This window comes from Leptosomus discolor, chromosome 11 (assembly GCF_034619465.1).
Source record: "Leptosomus discolor isolate bLepDis1 chromosome 11, bLepDis1.hap2, whole genome shotgun sequence".
Taxonomy (NCBI): Eukaryota; Metazoa; Chordata; class Aves; order Leptosomiformes; family Leptosomidae; genus Leptosomus; species Leptosomus discolor.
In genome coordinates this window covers 14,376,746-14,398,185 of record NC_141401.1, presented here as the reverse complement: position 1 = coordinate 14,398,185, position 21,440 = coordinate 14,376,746, and the positions used below count along the sequence as shown (strand labels likewise).

Here is a 21,440-nt window from a genome sequence, read left to right as displayed (position 1 = left end):
TTTAGCCCTCCCTATTCCTGCGTTCCTTCCACTACCCTAAAAGTCCCGCTCTTACCCAGAACTCATGTACCAGTCCTTCAGCTCCAAGGTCCACATGTTTGACTAGCTTCCCCAAAGGAGTAACTTCTGCTGGTCTTAAGAGCTGAACTGTACCTAAGCCAGAAGTTGTAAAAGGGTTCTTCAGAGAGTTGCGCACAGTTCAGGACTGACAAGAATGCGCTTTAACAGGACAGCAAGCTGCTTAATCAAACTTTCAGGTACCCAGATTTTAAGCTAAATAGTATCTCTATGTCCTCACGAACAGCAGCAGCATCAGGGTTGCTTGCTGTCTTGATACAGAAGCTTCTTAACAACAGTATCCAAAGTTGAGGGGGGTTTTGTTTGGGTTTTATTTTTATAGTCAAGAGGTGTTATTTGGAACCAGCTCATATGCTTTTTCTTAATTTAGGCAGTAAAAGGGAAAAAAAGTTACTGTCAAGAATTATTTATCTGATAAGTACCTGTTTCTGAGAGGTCCTTAAGGTAGGGAAGGGAATCAAGCTAGGTTCCCCTCTCAAACACAGGAGGTTTTTTGTTTTATTCTTCTGAGAGGCCATCCATAGAGGTGGTGAAGTAAAAGTAAGCATATAGAACCACAGAGCAAGCAAAAAATGAAGAGATGAAAAGGTAGGAAGAAAAATGACCCCTTCCAAAATAGAGGCAATGTCTTACAGCAACTTTACTACAACTAGAAGTAAATCCCATACACTCTTTGGATAAAAGCAGTTTGTTGAAGTCACTACATATGAACAACACAGATGCTAAAGATATCAAATGAAATCTTTTCTGTTCACATTTCCGAAGTCTTTGTTCCTTCCCCTCCCTCCCTACCCCCCCAAATCATGTTAAGACCTTTGTGAATTCTTCCATATGTGCTAACAAAATCTCCAACTTTGTATTTGGAAATGAGATCACCTTAGTTTGGAGGACCTGTGGCTCCTATTATCAAAATAGGTTAATTAAATTCTAATTTATAGCAGAATATCTTAACTTGCTGTAATACGTTTTGATTGTTAGCTCATAAGAAAATGGTTTTCTGTTTCTTTTTAAGGGTAGTTCTTAACCTAGATTTTCCAGGTAGGTAAGCAACTTTCCTGTTGACAACAAGCTTGTAGTCATCTTTTGCTTGTAGTCCAACAGTAGTATTTCAATCATCAAAGGAATTTCAGTTCTAAAATGAATACTAGCTTGAATATACACCCACAGTTGAAGTCCCGACAGAGTTTTTTAATGCTACTTTTTTATAAAACAGTTTATCAGAAAAGAAGAAAGCTAAAGGACTACTGCTACAAGTATTGTTCACTACAGAAATAACAGTGTTGTCCTATCGTTAATCCTGAAAACATGTAACCTCACATACGCTAAACACAGTGATACTTATGCAACTAAAAAAAACAGCCTTGCAATTTCTGGCTTATATTACAGAAAATGAAAACAATGCTAAATTACCTTGCACAGTTACCAGAACCTTGAAGTTTCACAATGGTTCCCTTTGTGTGTTAATAGTAAGAAATTAAATTAAGGGGAAAACGGACCATGGAGCAAGTATTCAGGACAAAGATCACATAAAAAAAAAGCCAATTATCTACCATGCCCCTGCTCACAGGGTGACAGTTACCTAACAACAAAAGACGGAACTAGGCTATAAAAGCGGGAATTTTATGCAAAGGAGAAGAACTGATATGTAAATTTGCTCAAGTCCTAAGAGTAAATGAAGCCATACGGAATGAATCTAGGTAAGTCATAACAAACAGCATCATTTACTCACAAAATTCAATAAAAGTATCAGTAGGACAGTGTTTCAAAGCAGGATTACCATCAGTTTTATAGTGTCAACCTTTGCTTGACACTTTATTACCATGTTTTAGAGATCGACAAGAGGCACCCAGTTGCAGTCTTTTACATATTCTTGACTCATAAGCTAATAAGTTACTATACTCACCCTTTAGTATCTCAACTTTCTTTACAGTTTAGCAAGATTTACTTTTCCTCATCATTTAGAGTATGCTTTCCTACATCAGTTCAGTCTTTTGCCACTAGTTAAGACTTGTTATTAAACTAAAGCCAAGAAATGGCATTATTAAGCAACCCAAATCCTACACCTATTATAGGGGCTCCTAGTTGTGACCTCCAAGCAGTACAACTATGTGATTAAGCACCACACAGTCTTTATAGTCAAGTAGATTTGTTACACCGGATCTTTGTTCCGGCCACAAAAACAAACTCTGAAGATCATACACGGGCAGTAAAGCACACCTCAAAACTTAATACAGATCTATTTCTAGACCCTTCCTTAGACCTACTAATCCATTCTTTACCGGATAGATGGTGATTAAGGCATACTGGCAAGCACTCAGTCACAATAAAGCCTAAAAGAAGTGGACTACATCAGGTCAACCCTAGGTTACCTAATCAAATTTATACTGCAGACATTTTATTACTGTTCACAGTACCTCAGCACATAAAACTATCTAAAAGTTAAATATTGCAAATCAAAACAGGAGCCTCTTGTCTCTTCAACTCTGTCCTTTCACACATGAATTAAAAAATGCTATAGCCACCAAGTGAGATTTAAGCCCACTAGAAATAAAATAGAGAAGTTCAGATAAGCAAAAGATAGAGGATTAAAGTTTAGACTGACTTTCTAATAAGGCATTCCTCCTGTTCCCATTCTGGCCCACACCAGCTTCTCATACCTGGCTGCAGTGATGGAGTTATCTACTCAGCTGACCTACAGGAATACAACTTGCCTGAAATCTATGTAATTTCTATTTCTTGTATGGTAACACTCAGACAAATATACTGATCCCTTTGCTGAGCTAGTTTAGATACAGCCCTTATATGGAGTAAGTAGAAAGTCAACCACCTACCTACCTAAAGCTAATCAGTGTTTGTTACTCAAACAAAAGACAAGCTTGTTTTCTATTGCCATTCGTATCCTTATTCTAAGGAATACTCAAAGCTCAGGACCAGATTAACACCATCACAAAATAATAAAAGTAACAGCAGTGTAATTAATGTTAAACCCTGTATAACAACAGAATCTTCTGCTGTTGAACACATATCCCTCTACAGCAAGCATATTCTTGTGGGTAATACTACCCACTGGTAATGGTCAAAAACTTTTGCCCTATATTCCTGGAGAGCTGAATTTCAGGTAGTTCTGAAAACTCAAGAAGCCCCACAGGAGTAATCTTGAGTTGCTCTTTGTAGTCATGCACCCCAAGAGCATTCTAACAGTTACACCAATCCTGTTAATTCTTGTATGAAGCTTTGCATAACAAAAAGGAAGAACATTTTAAGGCTACATATCCTCACTTCCTCCTTCTCCACAAACACACTATTTTATGTAATGAGATCATATATAATGTATGTATCTATATATTTTTATATACATGTGCACACATATATACACATACACACATGTACATACATACATACATATGACAACAAAACACAGAAGGATTAGCAGGAAGTATTTGCCAAGAGAATTCTTTTGGAGTGTATTTTAAGAAGGGAAATCTGAAGCATTTTACCTGTTTTATAACTCTGTGATCTATATATATCCCTGAGTTCTTTCATAAGTCGATCTGAAGCCTGAACTGACCCAGAGACTGCACCCTGCAACAAACAAAAAAGATGCCAAATAAGTAAAAACTACTATTTACATCAAACAGCTTTATTTCCATTACGAAGTTATACTACCTAGAACATATTAAGAATATATTAATTTCTTTACTAGGATTAGGTTTTTGAAAAGTCACGTATTCCTATGAGCAAAGACTACTGAAAAGAAAGAAGACACTCCCTCCAAAGTAGCACATTAATATATACTACTATATGGCATAGGCCATATAAAGTTATAATCAAGGTACAACAGACATTTTTCTGTTAATGAGTTTAGTCTCCGGCATTTTGATTTCCAAGATGGGTGCACAGTAGACTTCTAATAGGGAAATATTTCTGTTTACCTTCTGCTCTTACGCACTGGAAAGAAAAGTAAGACTAATCCTAAGAACAAGCTTCCACATATAAGGCTTTACTGGTTTCTCAGAAGTGTACTTTTATTACAAAAAAAGGTACAGCGGCTGTATCCACTATAGAACAGCAGCTTCCGGATGAAGTAACAGCAACCAACATATTTAGAAAATGCAGAACGAAAGCAACGCTATTACTTGCAATAGAGTGAAAAAATCAACACCTACATAGAAGACGACTAACGTTGAGAAAACCTTAAAATACCAAACATTCTGTTGTGATTTGTCATAGTTCTTGCGGCTTATGCAACCAGGGCAGAAATCTCTTCTATTCTTTTAGAACTACATTCTGTATTACTCAGCATCTCAAAGCAATAGAAAACCTAGAACTTATCTTACAATTTCTGAACCTGATATTACAGCCTGCGATACAGTGCTAAAGCAAAAAAAAACCCAAAACCCAACAACCAAAAAAAACAAACCAAAAAACCCCCCAAACAAACACACTACACCACCTCAAACACACCCCACACCCCCCCCGACCTTTAAGTGATGCATATAAAACATAGCTGTCTTTAAAAACTCAAAAAACCAAAGAAACCACCCAAAACCCCACTACCACCAAACACAAAAATAAACCCCACCTAGAATAAAGTTAAGTTCAGCCTCTCTATATGAAGCACTGAATGATTAGTTTATGGGTCTGTTTTTCTGCTCCATCTAAAAATTTGAAGATATTTGTTTCTTCAGTTTCATTTCAGACACTAAGAACATCTACAAACAGATCCTTTTTGGACAGAAGCGTCAGAGAAGTATTTCTGGAAGAATCTGAAGCAGGTAAGACCATTGTCTAACATCTGAAAGATATCCCTGTTTGCCTGAAGTCAACAGTGGTACTATGTATTCTACAAGAAGGATTAAACATCAGTAAGAGTTACTTGATGCTGAAGACACTCCTCTGTCTTCTCTGTTCAGGAGCATCATACAATATGCTTAGCTTCACACTTATAATCTGCGGACTGCTCTTTTAGGCTATTCATTTTCATATTCCACTGGATTTAATTATGCAGATTACTGAAATTCCACTAGTTTTTCTTAACGGACTGGTATGAAGAATGAACTTTGTAATTAAATATGGAAATAAAAGGCAACTCCTTTCATCTGATTAAACAAAAGCTACATAAAGACAGGGCTCCAGACAAGTAATTTCTCAGTTTACTGAAGCCCCTTGTCTATGGAGCAGTATCAAAAAAGGGATTTCTCTTTCTTTAACGCAAGCAAATGAAGTTTTACAGAAAAAACCTGGTTGTTTATATACGTTATTTGCAGATTACTACTATTTATGCTCAGTATTTGCAGGTTAGCTGAAAAAGGAAGCATTATACTTAACAAGTTAACACAACGCAGTGTTAACCACCATTCTCTGCATAATAATTGCTATGCTTTTTCAGACCTGTACTGCGAGTCTTGAGGTTGAGATTCATGAATGTGTTGAGCCTGCAGGAAAGAAACTTCACAGAGAAGTGACAAGATTTTGCCTTTCTTCTGTGTAGAGCTGTGTGATATCCTTGCCGCATCTACTGTATTTCTTACTGAAAGAAGTAATTTTCTTACATTTTTCGCAGAATATCAACCTCTAAATACAGGGCATTTAAAAACAACTTAGATTCTCAAAGACATCCTGTTGAAAACTAGTTTCCTCATTGCATCTTTATTTCCATCAAATTAAGCTACTGAATTTCTGTAACTTCTGTACATAATACGTTGGAAGCTCTGCATGTGAAAATTTAAGTATCTTCTGTACTGTAGTAATTTAAAAAACAAAACTTAATACACCCACATATTCCTCAGTGCCATTATAACTGCTGATAAACTGAAGTGGTATTTAAAAAACCCAAAAATGTTAAATTTTAGCGAGCATAAGCTAGTCTCAGTAGAGTTCATCTGTAACAGTGTTTTTTCACCCTTTTTTCCTAGGAGTTTCTAGTTGGGCTGCCCACTCCTTATATAGCAGTATTTAATATAGTTAGACTTGCTACTCTAAAGAATCAACAGACTGCAAACCAGTAATCTATGATCAAGAGAAAAAGGCTAGCAAGCTTAACCTAAGACGTTTAGTACAGGTGCTCACTTTACATGCTCTGAAGTACCCTTGGAGGAAGCTGAAGAGGAAGCCAGCAGAGATTAACTGCTATACCTGATGGTCACCTTAATGCCAAACACCACTGCTTTGAAACAGTCTTCATTCTGGCATCACTTTTGGTTTTTGTAACTACTGTTAAAGTGCAGTTTAGAAGACAGTACTAATTGTATCACACCATTGCATGACATAGCAGAGCTGTGAGTTCAGCTTTGACTGTAATCACACTAAAATTAAAAACTTTAACTTTCAATAACACACTATATGCAAGTAATATTTTCAAAGACTGAATTCAGATATAAACAACTCTGTATCCTTCTGGAAAAGTGGGACTTAGCACTGCAAGGGAGAAAAAGGTCCCATTTCTCCAGTTGTGAGATCAAGACTTACAGTCAGAAGTGCCTTAGAAATAAATGGTCAATCATGGGATCTGACAGGTATTTGTCATGTAGGGTTGATGCCAAGAGCAGAAAAGCATAGTTATTTGATTTGTAAACTGAAGTAGTTAACAGAGTTGCCAGAAAATCCTCAAGTGACATTCTTCCTATTAAGTAATTGAATAGGCACAAAAAGTCTCATTTGATCATTCTCTCCTGTGCAAGAATACTAGTGGTTCTCCAGAACAATAAGCAGGTAAGCTGGAGAAATCCCTGCTACAGGACATAAACATCTACGTGGATAACATGCCAATGGCTGAGTTGCAAATAACAGAAACACCTGGTTCAGAATTCCCAGAGCCAAAACTGCTGAACACAAAAAGTATTCATGAGATGCATCACTACAAGCTTGTCCTGTTCTCAGACTCTTCCGCCCAAGGACACGCTTCTGCCACTGTCAGAAACGTAAAACTTTGGTCCAAATCAGTATAGGCATTACATTTTTCAGATGTGTTTCTATCCTCAATTAGTATTTTAGTGTGAATGTATAAATTTGAGTAAAATACTTTATAGAACAGTTAAGCAACTTCTAAGAAAACTAGGACTTCAGAACTGAGCTTCTGCATTCTCAAGTCAGTAGGGCACACCTAACTGTGCAGAAATCAGCCCAGCAGTGCCACTGCCCTAGCTGTCTGCCACACCGAATCACCAGAGATATGAGGTTTTGCAGCCTCAGCTTTTCTCCTTTGGACATTTTCTTTTCCCCTTCCATCCCCCAAAACACAAAGACAGTCTACTCCTTAAATGAGTTATCTGAGGTAGGAGGTGCAGTTCACTGCAGTTTTAAATCCAAAGACCAGACTGTCTGTTTTCTGTCTGATCAGAAAGATACTGTCACACATCAAAACAGTACAGTAAGTAGCCTCACTCACAATGCATTTTAGATAGTTCAGCCACAAGACCAAAAATTACCTGCTAAAACAAAAAACATGAGAAGTGGAAACTCCTCCAAGATACTAAAATATAAAGTGACCCAAAAAGAGCTAAAGAGTACACGTTTGCTCCATTGTCACTGAACTTGCTCAGTATTTGGGTGGAAGTACATTTATTCCTGGAAGTTAAAGTAGACTCATAGTTGCTTCAAGTATCAGACTGAAAATGGAAATAACACCTTAGACTTCATAAAATCTGAAGATGAAAGGGGGGACATTTGAGACTTCTAAAGGAAAGTGCATAAACTCCTCAGTAGGAAATGGAAAAAGCTAATAGCATTATCTAAATAAGTAAAGCATTAATCTCTAAAATGACTATGTGGGGAGAGACCTCTGAAAAGCAAGCAGCAGCAAGCTGTTAAATATTTGAAGTTAATGATTCCAGTTCAAAGACCTTTTTTTACTCCCAGTAAGCAAGTGGTTCTTTAAAGTTATTACAACGTTAAGAGGAGGATTAATTCTTGCTCCAAGTTACATACTGTACCGCAAGCCAAATTTATTTCCTGATGCCAGCAAGAAGGATTAGGGATACTGGAAGAGAACTCATTTACAAAATTAGTAAGATATGTACTCTTGTATAAAACACAAATCCTGAAAACTCCTACGACAAAAGTCTTGAGCAGCAGAAAAGGGTCTTTAACCTGTTAAGAATATGTGAGAACGGGACTGCATGCACTTTTTTTCCTACGCGAAAACCTTTACCTTCAACCTGTATTTCAGCCAAGGGGAGAGAGGATGACCTATGGATCTGGGCCAAAGAACATGTAAAGAAACAGAAAGGTCTTCTGGTTGCATTGGGCAGTAGTCAAAGCCCTACATTAGGTTTCACATTCCCTCTTCTAAGAGGAAGCATGTAAATAGCATTGCTTTGTTTTTCTTACCTCTGTGAGGAAACAAAGTATAGCAAAAGATCTCTGTAGTTTGTGTGACAAGCAGACTACATTTAGCCACCACAATTAAGTCTGTGAAACTCATACTGTCCTTTAAGAAAACCCACTGTGAAGGGCTGCAGATTTAAATTTTGCTTTGTGTTAGGATACTGAGCAAACTTCAGCTATCTTAAAGCACGTTTAACACGTTCTATTAAAAGTCCCATGTTCCAGCAGCATTAAGGGGCATTTAGGTGCTACTAGGTTAGCTCTTTCCTAGGTCAGTAGTGCAGCTGTAGTTTTCAGTTCTCAAGCACTTAAGAGTAAACCCTCACAAGTCCTCTGAGAATTATTTAAGTAGCACAGCTATTTCTGGCAACCCACAAAAATACCACAGTTCCTCAGCAGCAGCTGAATACCCTGTTCCCTGTACTCAGCTGACCTTGTTTATGCACCAGCATCAACGAGTGTCTTGGCATGAGAAACAGCTATTATGTAAGTTGAATCTGCTGTTGTCAAACAAAAAACCAGCAGTGTTCATTTCAGCTCCACTAGATGTGGAGGGAAAAAGCAAAAGGAAAGGCAGTATTGGCCAAATGGGAAAGAACAGTTTTAAGAGGCTTTCCACACCAAGGAAGAATGTTGACCCTACAAATCCTTTTTTCAGTTATACCAAGTTTTTAGATGGCTGTAAACCAGACCATGCCTTTCAGGCTGCAAGAAGATATATTTTCTTTGACAATTAAGGAGCCTTTACCATTAGGTCTGAGTTATAAATACAGAAATATACAGAATCTCAATAGGCATTTTCTCAAACCCTGAGCAAACATTTAAGTTTAAACAAAACCAGTACGTGACCTTTGTGTTTCAGACAACTCGATAGGTAATTACTGAATTCGTAGACAAAGCAAAGAGCAGTCTCCTCTAGCCAGCTATCTCATGCTGCCTTTTTCAGCAGAACATAAGTCCAAGGTATTTTTGACAGGTTTGCATTCAAGTCATATTAGAACAGCACTGGGACAGGAGCAGAAGAACTCTAGTTGAAGAACTCTGGTAGAAGCATTTCTATTTTACTTCCTTTGCACAGCAGATGGCTACAAAATGAAACTCTTTTCCAAGTTAAAGTGTCAACAAGCAAGAGGAAGAAGTTTTTTTTTCTAAACCAGATAAAGTTATTTAGAGCCAGTAATTCATGACAAGAAATAGTCAAGATTCTGCTAACTGAAGAAGCTTCTTCTCTTAATTCTTATGATAAACTAGATTATCAGGAGTGCACCCAGTATTAAAAGCGGATTGGCCTACCTAGCGCCAAGTGCTTTGAATGTACACAGTTCTCACTACAAATAAAAAGAGGTTTACAGCAGCAAGTCTCTTGAATCTAACATAATTTTTAAGTGCAACTGAGGCTTTTTAGAAAACTATTTACTGGAAAAATCATCAAGTATATGAACTAGAACTAAGCTGGCTCTTTGGGCAAAACTCCAGGTGTTCCCTACATACCAATCCTAAATCTTATTCATTCCCTAAATACAGGTCCCTCCCCTGCACGTAACTACTGCTCACATCCTCAACTATTAGCTTAATGAGAAACAGCACATCCTGTGTCTGGCATGATCTAGATGTCTGCTGACTTGCCAAACAGCATACAAAAAACCTAGGAGCTCACACAGTAGTGGGCACCAGTTCAAGCACCTTCTTTCTGTACAGGCGACTTAGGAAAATTTTAGAACCCTTACCTTTGGTTGAAATTGGTCATGAACAGAAGCATTGAATTTCATGCATTACACATTTCAAGTCTCTGTGAAACAAAAGTTTTGATTTCTTTGGAAGGCAGGCTAAATAAAATTAAGGTTGTATGACATCATCATTTCCTCCTACATGCACCTTTGAGAAGTAGAAGCTTCTCTGGAACTTGGCACTTGTGACAAAACATTTCTAAGCCTCTGGAGAACAGTTTTTTACAACTGCCTCCTGGCAGGATCAGTCAGAAAACTGCGATAATAAAGCTGCAGAGCTGCAGAAGACCCCTTGCTTTATGTCTGGCAAAAAAACCCCAAACACCCTTCAGCAATCTCCACACAGTGTAGATATTACTGAAAAATAAACTCATGCATAAAATGGATTTAAAGCACAAATTCCTGGGTTTACTAAGTATGTTAAGTCGCCCATGACTTTTAATGCAGTCAGTTTCATATATGGCTTTATTTCTTTTAATAACTGCTCAGCAACAAAAGTCATGCTTACAATCCAGATGCTTTCTGCTGATTCTCCAAGGAGGACTACTGTTTGTATCAAAGGCATCAAACAAGAGACAGAAGGACAACAATAGACACCTCTGGAAACTAGACAAGCAGTTAAATATCATTAACAAGTGTGAAACATGGATTTACATGTAAGAGTTGACTCTAGTGAAAAGGTAAAATATGCTTCTTCATCCAAAATGTCAAGAATACCCCAACCCAGTTTGGCAAAATAAATTATGATAGCATTCTCCCAGGCTGAATGAGAGTGCTTTGAAGTAGGTTTTGTGCCTCTCTGGGATGTGGACCGACAACTAACCTCCTGTGCCAAAGATTTTGATTAAAGATGAGTCCATTTACTAAATGACCTTGGAATTTTAGCTGGCCTATTCAAACATGTCTGAAAAGAGCTATTTAGGTCCCATAACTTGAGACATTCGTCCTGCATATGCTGGAAGTCAGCTACAAGTTAACTTATGTCTAGGCGCATAGCAGTAGGCTTTATTTGCTGAAAACCATTTCTATTTTAAAACCAGAAGTATTGCAAAAAAAAAAAACCAAACCACCACACCACCCCAGAATTCATTAACTCACATTTAAGTGATCTTGCCTTTGATTTTTTCTGATTTTTTCTAAGATTGCAAGGTTTTCTTTTTCAATGCCTTCATCCTCAGATTTCTTCCCATCAACTGGTTCCTCCTCCTTCATATCATAGTGATCCAGATCTTCAATGTCCTACAAGATAAAGGAAAATTAACTGTACATAACTATGCTCTTTGTTCAACAAAACCCTCTCCAGTGGCATTTAAGGATACAGTCACACACTGCACAGCACTATGTATTAGTGATTGTTGGATGCCATTTCTATTTTGCTCTACCTTCAGTCTCCCAGCCAACAGTATTCACTGGGAGTGTAGGGAGTGTTCACAATACAAACGAGACGCAAATTCACAATATGTTTTTGGTCACAGAAACAAGCACAATAAAACCTCTGCGAGAAGTTAAGATTGTTTAACTTTTAAACTGTTAAACTTAACTGTTTAAGCCCATTAAAGTAGGTAGAAAACAGGAAGTTAAGGCATTCTGAACAGGGCTTGAAAATCCCAAAGTACCCAAAGCTAGGGTGTCTCCAAGGGGCTTCTAAAAGCAGACTCTTTTTTTTTTTCCAACTAGAAACCTAGCTATATTACACTTCTGGCAAACAATAATTAACATATCTGGCAGGGCTACAGGAACCCTTCACGAAAGTTAAATATTAGAAAGCTACATGTACTTTATTCAAGGTGAACATTTCAGCTGAAGATTAGATGCAGCAATTTTGGAACTAGGACACGAGAAAATTATGTGGTCAAGTATTCTGATCACACAAGCCAACATTTCAGTTCTGAGTTCTAGACTAAGACACTGAAAAATCTCACACTCTGTATTCTGAGATGGGGTTATCCTGTTGCAGAAGAGCATTTGGAACTTAATGACAACTGCCCATAAGGTGATTCAAGTGCTATTTGCGGAGAGGAGGGGAAGGATGTAAATACCTTGGAGGTGAAAAAGGAAGCACTACAGCAGCCACACCAGCAAGCTATGAGTACACAACTATCAGGTGTTCTCCAATATGCAGTGCTCCACCACACTGCGGCTACTCTTTATGCACCATCTGTTTGCATAGCAGGAAAACCTGGCCATAAATACAAATTCAAGGATGTCTTACATAGCAAGAAACACACCTATCCAGTGCCTTTGACAACAGTTTCCTCCAACTCTAAAAGATTTTAGATTGCGTATTCTTTAAAATGCTCATGTTTCTCAAAATATCAATATAGCCCTAGGAACCATAAGCTGCTTTTCAGTTGAGAAATTGGACTAGATTACAAGTTGAAGATATCAGTGCCACACACAATGCCACCTGACAACTTATAAATAACGACAGACATGACAGGCCTTGTGTCTAAAGTAACCCAAACAGAGTGCAAAGGGCTACTGACAAGTCTGCAAGCAACAAGAGCCTTGTGGCAGCAGGATATGGGACCGTACACACCACCTCTACAGAAACTCTGGCTCCAACAAATGTGGTCTGGATCAGGCTAAGTATGGTGCAAGAAAGGCTGCTTCAAATTACTTCCAAAATACGGGTAACATTTAGACCTTTTCTAAATTAAGACCTTTTATTCAGAAAATGAGTTGTTCCTTCTTACTACACACCTTTGTTAAAAAAATCTACATCTGAAGTAGTCGGAACAGTTCTCCTACAATAAGGCTGTTTATACTGGTTTAAAAAGCAAGCATCTTGGAGCTATTCTAAAACATTGTAAAAAAGTAATTCAAAGGGGTGGTTCTCACACAGTAAAAAGCTCATTAAAAGGAGCACCATGTTGCCAGACAGCAACACAAAACCCTTAAAGTTTAGCATATCTGTTTCAGATGTCCTTCGATTTCCTTCAATACATTATAGTTAAAAACTAGCTCACCTGTTTAATGAATCAGCAAACTGATTTAATCTTAGCCAGTTTGCTTCAAATTGGGAGGCACTTTCAACTGTATCAGAGCCAGTTCACATGCTGCTTGAAATAGGAGTTAACAATACAAACTTACTGATTTGGCACACAATATTATGTATTGTTTGACTAAAGCACAGACAGATGTCCAGTTCTCTGTATCCAAGTACCTCACAGCTGAGATCTACGTTCAAGAAGAAAATTTCACTAATTTTGTGGATGAAGGGAAAGCTGACATTAAGGTAAACATCCAAATTTTCAATTATCTTTTCTGTTGAGCTCTAGGGAGATTACATTTCACAGTTTGGCTTAATAATTAGCCAGCTACTGCAGATCAAAATGTAAGAATTCTACTAGATTAGGACAGTCTCATACACATACTTCACCCATATCTTCTTCTTCCTCCTCTTCTGATGTAACTTCTTCTGTTGTTCCATTCTGCAATACAACAATGAGGTTCCTGCATAAATTGTGCGTATGTTCCTTTCTTTCAAAAACAGGAAATGTACTATCAAAGAGAAAGCAGTATATACAGACGTTACACTTATCAAGGTCTGCAAAGGACTCAAGTTTAATGTGACAAATGCACAAAGATGCTTTCCTGGAGTATGACAGTGAAGAGATTTTTGCACCAAGCAAAGATAAACAGAATGTCACAATTAATTTCACATTAAATTCTAAGTGGAAATTTAAGATTCAGATAAGGATATCCTATTCTGAGACAGTGACAAATGCAATAAACAAGTCAAGTGGGTTATAACTCATGATCTCTTAACCATGAAATCAGATCATGGCTCTGACTAGAATCCATATACATTCTAGACCTCTAAAAAAGAAAAAAAAAACCAAACCCAACCAAAAAAAAAACCCCAACAAACTTTAGACCTCAAACTTAATGGATTTTTGTCTCACTACCTAGAGCTTCCATGCAACAACTACTATCATCATGTAGCCATTGTTATTAGATCATTTGATAAAATACCAAAGCAATACATTGAGTTCATTTTTCATGGCTTTCCGTTCCAGGATACCACTTCAAGCTCAGGAAGTCTGAGCTGCAGAAATACTCAGGAGCATTCTGATATGCTTGTCCTCTGCTTACTCTTGCTTTGCCAAAGAAGGAATGCCACTGCTGTAGACAATGCAGAGGACTAGATACGATCTTTGGTGTGACTTACTAAGGCCACTCTTATTTAACCTGCAAATCATCTCACATTTCTGGCTAAGAAACCCTCCATGAGTTCGTTTTTGAGTTTCAGAGCATAAGCAAGACTCTTTCAACAAAGCTACTTCCTAATATTACAGGCCTATTGCCTTACAGTTGCACTGCTACGTGGGTGGCTGAGAAAGACCTATAGGATTACAATTTGGCACATGACCAAAATTAAGCAAGTTATTTGTCATTACGATAGTACTGTCACCACAGGAAAACCATCTGTTACACTACAGGAGTTTTTCAAAATCATATCATCTTAATATATATAAGCAAAAGAAAATACCATAATCTTATTAAAAATACAAAAACACCCCTCAGTTACTATCAGTTACCGGTTCAGTTTTCAGCACTATACAAAACATTTTAGTTAACCAGAACACTTCATAGTCCTTTACCACTCCTAATTTGTCAAGTGCACAAAAAGTAAACAAGGCACCTCAGATACTCCCTACCCAAAGTAGCATATGGTCTCGATATCCCATGTCTCTGCAAGGGATTCAAGAGGAAGGAAAACATCAACATTAGTTCATCCAAGTGCACACTGTAAACATACACTCTTCAAGAAAAAGCAAACAGTATTTAATCACATTTACATTTTGGAAAAAAGTAAATTTGGGAAGCGCTAGAAATGCACAGCGATTGGCTTGAACAGTATTTAGGAGGGAATTAAACTGATAGCATTGGTATCACATACACACCTTTCAATGATACAGAAACTCCAAAGAAAATTATGTAATGTTATCACACCATTATTAAATGGATTCTTCAAACAAAATTCAGATTGAGGACATAAAGCAACAGTGCTTCATATCTCAGTGCTGGCTTATGCAAGGTTTAATCATTCCTACCATCTTGATTCTTGGAGTTGAAAAAACAACTCCTTCACTGCCATGAGGAGGTGTCCACAGCTTTTTAACTTACCTGGCCAGCTGGTAACGGCTGATCTAACATTTCAACATCTGGATGCTGAGGAAGATTATATAATCTGCAGAGGTCACATATTAATCGCTTCAGCTGTTGAAGAAGCTATAAAAAAGAAAACATAGAAACATTATTTAAACCAAAGCACAGAACAATACAGGTTGAATTTTCACATGTTGGTACTGAACTTTCAGTCGTGTACAGCATTTAATTCTGCACGCACTGGAATAAAGTTTAAAGACCTCTCTTTTTCTCCGTAGTCATTGTAATAAAATCCCCACAACAGGAAACCAAGGACATGGCAAGTTAAAGACAGCTCCCGTTCATCTCCTCATGTCAAGTGAAGAAAGCCATGAGCAAAAGGATAATGTGCTCTGGCAGCATCGTCCATTCCAGGCAGAGGTGTGTCAGCCACAAATCACCAGGGAATAATCAAATAGTCATATGCCATGAAACAAGATGGTCCGTTCCTGTTTCCTAGGCTAAAGAACTATGTCTTCAAAAAAACAAGGAGGAATTGTCTGATGTTCCACATCCTGAATCCCATTTCTAGGGCACGCTAGTGCCCTAGAAGCAAGACAAACAGTGTACAAGACATAGAAACTAGCCAACCTCTGAGCTAGAGCCCAAGTAGTCTGTTTGCCATGTCTTGCATCAGGCTGAAGCACAATCTGTTACTACTACTGATTTCTGTTTCCAACTTTCAGTGTTACACTGTCTTCTGTTAACTGCAAAACATGGAACACCTCTCACTCACTGTAATGCTACCCAGAAGAGAAATTTAGTTCTGCAGAAACAGAGAAACATTAAATTTGCTTCTTGATCACCACACTAACTAACCGGATTTCCATAGCTGTTAACTTTCTCTATGCAGCTTCAGATGCCTAGTTAAGGCCAAGACCATAAAAGACTGTACTATGGCATTGCCTAACTTCTCAAGGTCTTTGCATAGCTGTACCAGAAAAACAAAGGACAGACTGAGGAATACATTTGCAAAGTGGTCAACACGTCATCATTTGCAGAATAGTACCCTAGATGAAGCTTGCAAAAGTTATACATCCATTTATGGACTTTTCTTCTAGATACCAAAGGAAGTTTTTGTCTTGACACCTGTAGAAGGCAGTGTGCAGGACAGCCATTTCTGTACACATATCCTTCAGCACTATTAGTAGTTATGCTCAGAGTGGCAACCCCCGCTCCCCTTTAAGTATCTCTCCATAAAGGCAATGTGGGCTCACCCAAGGTACAGCATAGACTCTATTATCCTGAAAGAACGATACCTCTACAACACTATTTATTGTTTGTATACTGTATTTCTTCAAATATACAATAAATTGAAGTATCTAAGAAAAATCTAGCCACTCAAAACATTCTATGGATAAAGCCCTGCTATTGGACTGTTCAAATGCTCTTACTGTACCCTACTACAAATGAAAACTCAGGGTTAAGAACTCATTTCCAAGCCCAAATCACTAGCAGTGATATGCAAATGTTGCCTTTACACTAGCTGAAAGCTTCTGTGCTTTCCCCTTCTCCAGCAGAATTAAACATTCTTGATTAACAGGAACATTACTTATTCATCGGTGGCCACGAACTGACATACCAGCCTGCATTACAGTAATTATGATGTTCTCTCCTATCATACCATGGTTGCTGTTTCTGCATCATTCATGACAGACATCCTTAACTCAAAAATAAAGTAGATGACACCAAAAGAACAGGTCTATCAGCAACACATTTCGTGTTATATACATGAGATACCATAGTTTATATTGCCAGAAGCTTTCTGTAACAATCACATTCCTTATCAGTGTTAAGATTCTACACCTGTTTGAAACTTCCCGGGTGTCTGAAACGTCAAGAAAACTTTCAGCAGGCAGAAAGCAGGTTAATCAAAAAGTTAGTCGGTAGACAGAATCACAGGTCTTAGAAGTACTCTTCTCGATATGTGCAAGATGTTTAAAGTTGCACTGCTACACATTTTGTTGAGACAATTTTTCTCTGCACAAACAACACTGCCTTATGGAGAGTTGGAGCATAAACTATAAAACTGCAGGAATTGTAATTTTTCTCATGTAGCTACATAAATCTAGGCAAGCCATTAATTTGTTTACATCTGTGGCAAAGCATACAAAAAAAAATATCTAAGTAGTGGGGGAAGAATACAACCACCGGCATTTGGCTGGACCAAAGCTTGGAAAAGCAGCTGAAGACAATATTATCTATCTATCTACAGAGACAGTAAGAGCTGGGAAGAGAGTTAAGAACTGCTTCCTGCTCTGCTGCTTCCACTCCTCATCCTCTTCATGAGAAGTCCTGTCACCTGAACTGAAATTCAGAAGGAATCTTCACAGACAGGACATAACCTATTGCAAGTTTCTCTCACTTCCTTCTGAACACAGAGAGGCACATAAGCGCTCTCAAAGAAACAAATGCTGGCACAACCTGGACCAAATTACACAGTGGCTGTGCCTGAAAGGGTGTCTCCGTGCCTCCAGCAGCACATTTTCACATTTTTCATTTGCACTGACACCAGAGATCACCCAACCATGCAGCAGCTTACAAGCTTCGTGGCAGATCAGCTCCTAATGTGTTTCAGCACATAAGCACCAACTTCACCATAAAGGTGGAGGCAGGAATGCGCAGCTGAGAGCAGGGACCACCTGCCTTGGCAGCAGTCTGCACTTCGGGGTTAGCTTAATGCAACTGTCAGACTGCAGTTTCATTTTTATAGCTAAATTGTTTTACCTGACAGCAGTTTCTACAAGCTGCAAAGGTGGTGGCAGAGCAAGAAGCTGTCTCTAGACAGCTGGTTTTTTCTTCACAGGAATTCATTTCATACCCTTGATCCTTCTGCCACAGATCACCATCACCATTACCCCTTATGCTCTGCTCATATATATGAAAAATCATAGGATAATTTGGGCTGAAAGGTAGATCTGGAAGCCATCTGATCCAACCTCCTGCTCTAAGCAGGGCCTAGAATGATTCGGTGTATGTTAACAGTACATGAATAGACCATATCAAAAGGGATAGCAGATTTCTGCCATGTATTAATAATTTAAATGTATTTCCAGCTAACTTCACATGCTTGGCTAATGTAAAATGAATACTTAACACACACACTTTGCTGCTACTGAAGAAAAAAGTGGACTATCCATATAGCAATAGTTTCCCTGCAAACTGCCTAAAGCAGAAACTAAACAGCAACTAGAATGCGTAATCTACAGGTCATTAAAGGAACAATGTAAATAGCCTGCATAAAGTAAATGCTCAAGTGACCAAATACAATAACAAATTTATAAATTCATATTATAATACAAAAACAACAACAAAATGTAAAAATACAATATATACATCTAGACTGTAACTTTCAATGCTTCACAAGTTCTGAGAAGTTGGTAGTTCTTATGGACACCATAATGCTGTTTTAGAACACCTCTTAGAATTTTGTTTCCTTTGTTAACATCTTACAGATCTGAAAACAGTTTAGAAGAATGTTTCTGAAACCTCCTCTACATTAGGAGGCCTTTTTATGCACGAAGAGATCTTTCTAAAGCAGTATATGAAAGCATTAACAATTTTAGAATACCTTTAATGATATTAATATACTGCTGAGTTCACTATGAAGCACCTTGTTTTCCGATTACCAAGAAACGTGGACTTAAGTATAGTCTAAGTGTGCACACACTTAATCTTCTACATTTATCTATCTACATACACACATGCACACACATACTACATCTATACAAAAATAAATGAATCAATAAATCTTAGCCTACTAAGGGAACTGCTGAAGGCTACAAGAGGAAACAGAGGGAAGAAATAACTATCAGGTAGTCACTAACTGGCCTCACGCACATTCAGCAGCCTTGGGCAGTTTCAGAAAGTAAAGCAAAGCTTCTTTGTGCATTCTGTCTCTATGACCCCCAATACACAATTAGTTGCTGCCACACTGGTAGTTTGCAAGAGCCAACATTCCTTCCTGAAATGCTATCATGTGGGACTAAATCTAAATTCTTAATACAGAAGCAGTGTGCTTAGGAACAGCAGCTTATCCAAGTTGCACACGTACTTAAGCCAAGAATTCTGTATTTTTGACATCTTCCATGCAAATTTAAGCCCTCAAGGTTTGGAGAATGTGAGAATTAAAGCTGTGCATCTGAAATTAAGTCCATTTCACTATTGTCTTTAAAAAGCAAATCTCAAAATCATATTTAATAACCCATGAAGTAAGGTTTGAGACTTTAAACTTCCAACTATAACTTCCATTATATTAAACAGAACAACGAAATTGAAGTAGGATTTCTCCTTTATACGGCACAACCACTAGAAGGCAGCTGTCCGTTTCAGCTACCTACCAAGTCTAATGTAATGCCGACTTTCCGGATCTGAAAAGAAATTCAGGAGACACTAGGGGTCAGAGAGAATTCTGTAGCCCCTTTATCTGCTGATCAGGACCCATTCAAAACGAACAGTCAAGCAGCTAAAGCCTCCAAACCTAATGCTGTTCTATGCTGATCATGTTCTTAACAACCTTTCAACATTTTTAGTGTTTCGACAAATTTTCATAGCAAAAAAGCACCATGCTGACGCCAAGGTAACAGTTTCAGACCCACAGAAGATTTTTCCAGGAAACATGTGCATGATTTTAACGTAGTAAAACAGTTTTCCTTTTACCATGTCAAATGACAAGGCTTCCATATATGTAGCCCTGTCAAACTTTTATGCCTGAAGAGCACGTCCTTCAGTTTTCCAAACAGCTGATACCTGTCAAAAGATACAAAGCAAGTAGAAAGGACAGAGTAATACCAAAGAACGCCAAATTGGGGTACATGTGCTAACAGTGCTTTTAGCACGTGTTCACTGTGCTCAGTTGAGCTCCTGGAAGAGTCCAATACAATTTCCCATTCAAAATCTGACTGTTCAATAACTTTATGAGTTTAGAGGAACAGGGCACAAGTGATCCTTTAGATGCAGTAAATTAAATGAAAACCGGTTTGGAACATTCTAAAAGTCTAAATTGAACTAAGTCAGTTTTTAGGAGATTGAGTGATAAACCAGAAGCCTCTGGATTTCTACAGGTAGTTCCTTTTCTCTTCCTACCCTACTACTAGAAATCTGCATGTGAGTTGCTCCAACACCCTTGAAGAGGAGGGAGGGAGTTGCACAGGGAAAAGTTGCAGGGAGAAAAAAAACAAACACAAAACCCACAAAGCCAAGCCTTTTGAGCAAAACAAGTCAGATTTTGTAGTGCAAGTATTTGTCTCTTTAACCACTCCCATCTGTCTTCATCTTGGCATAACATGATGTGGGCTGGATTCCTGAGAAACCAATAAGCCATCCTCAGGTGTCTATTACATCAACCCATCAGCTTTTACATGGGCAAGTACAATCTTGATATCAGAAACTGTTTTCTTACAAGGTACATGAGCAGTCTATGTGCATATGCAATTCAGCACAGCAAGTCCTATGCATGTTTCTAAATGTAGTTTAGTCTAAAGTTTAGGTTGCAATAACAAAATACACAACTGATACGTATGTCTCCTATAATCAGATCCAATATAATATAGAAAAACTTTGCAATCCCCCTTTGTTTTAAATTATGGTAAGGCCCATGAAGACTCTCACTTGCTTCATTAGAAAACTTGTCAGTTTTCTAATTATTTCTGCTAGAAGTCAAATACATCCTAAATATTCTTTAGAAAAAGAAATTTACATATCCTTATTTAAGGTCAAGTATGCTTGATTGATATTATCCCAGTAAACACATTACAGGTAAGGTATTTCATGCGTAAGAGCATTAGCAATTTTTTCCAAAATGAGGCAAATACTAAGGCCAGTGCATAAGCCATGCAATAAGCAGCAATCTGCAGACTGATTCATTCTGCATGCATCACATACATGCATGGTTCCTGTACACAAAAATAAACAACAACAACAAAAAGCTAAAATAATCTGTTAATAAAGGTCATCCTTAAGGGCTATTTCATATCTATAAAGCTGAATTTGGAGAGGCAAACCAATACTTTTAATCACTGAATTTGTCAGTAGGCTGCAATACTGCACTTTGTGGAACAAAGTACATTGTACTGAAATTTATCTCCAAGCAATATTCAAGGACACTTACTTTCTTGCATAGAACAGGAAGTTAATTTTATACTTATATATTATACA

The 21,440-nt window shown here is 37.9% G+C and overlaps 1 protein-coding gene across 6 annotated transcripts in view; it reads right to left on the bottom strand.

Annotated features, from left to right (window-relative positions):
- Window positions 1-21,440, bottom strand: part of UBE2Q2 (ubiquitin conjugating enzyme E2 Q2) — a 50,971-nt gene that overhangs the window by 10,426 nt on the left and 19,105 nt on the right. For 4 of the 6 annotated variants that reach the window (XR_015183824.1, XR_015183825.1, XM_086471410.1 and 1 more), the window contains exons 3-6: window positions 15,264-15,368; window positions 13,508-13,564; window positions 11,229-11,369; window positions 3,576-3,660 (exon numbers count right to left, since the gene is read on the bottom strand). Coding sequence is in view for 4 of the 6 variants with exons in the window: in XM_086471410.1 (XP_086327536.1) it covers window positions 3,576-3,660; window positions 11,229-11,369; window positions 13,508-13,564; window positions 15,264-15,368 (388 nt within the window). In the remaining 2 variants the exon portion in view is untranslated. Of the gene's footprint in view, window positions 1-3,575; window positions 3,661-11,228; window positions 11,370-13,223; window positions 13,311-13,507; window positions 13,565-15,263; window positions 15,369-21,440 lie in introns of all 6 variants that reach the window. The other 2 variants (XM_086471409.1, XM_086471411.1) reach the window with 2 other exon arrangements.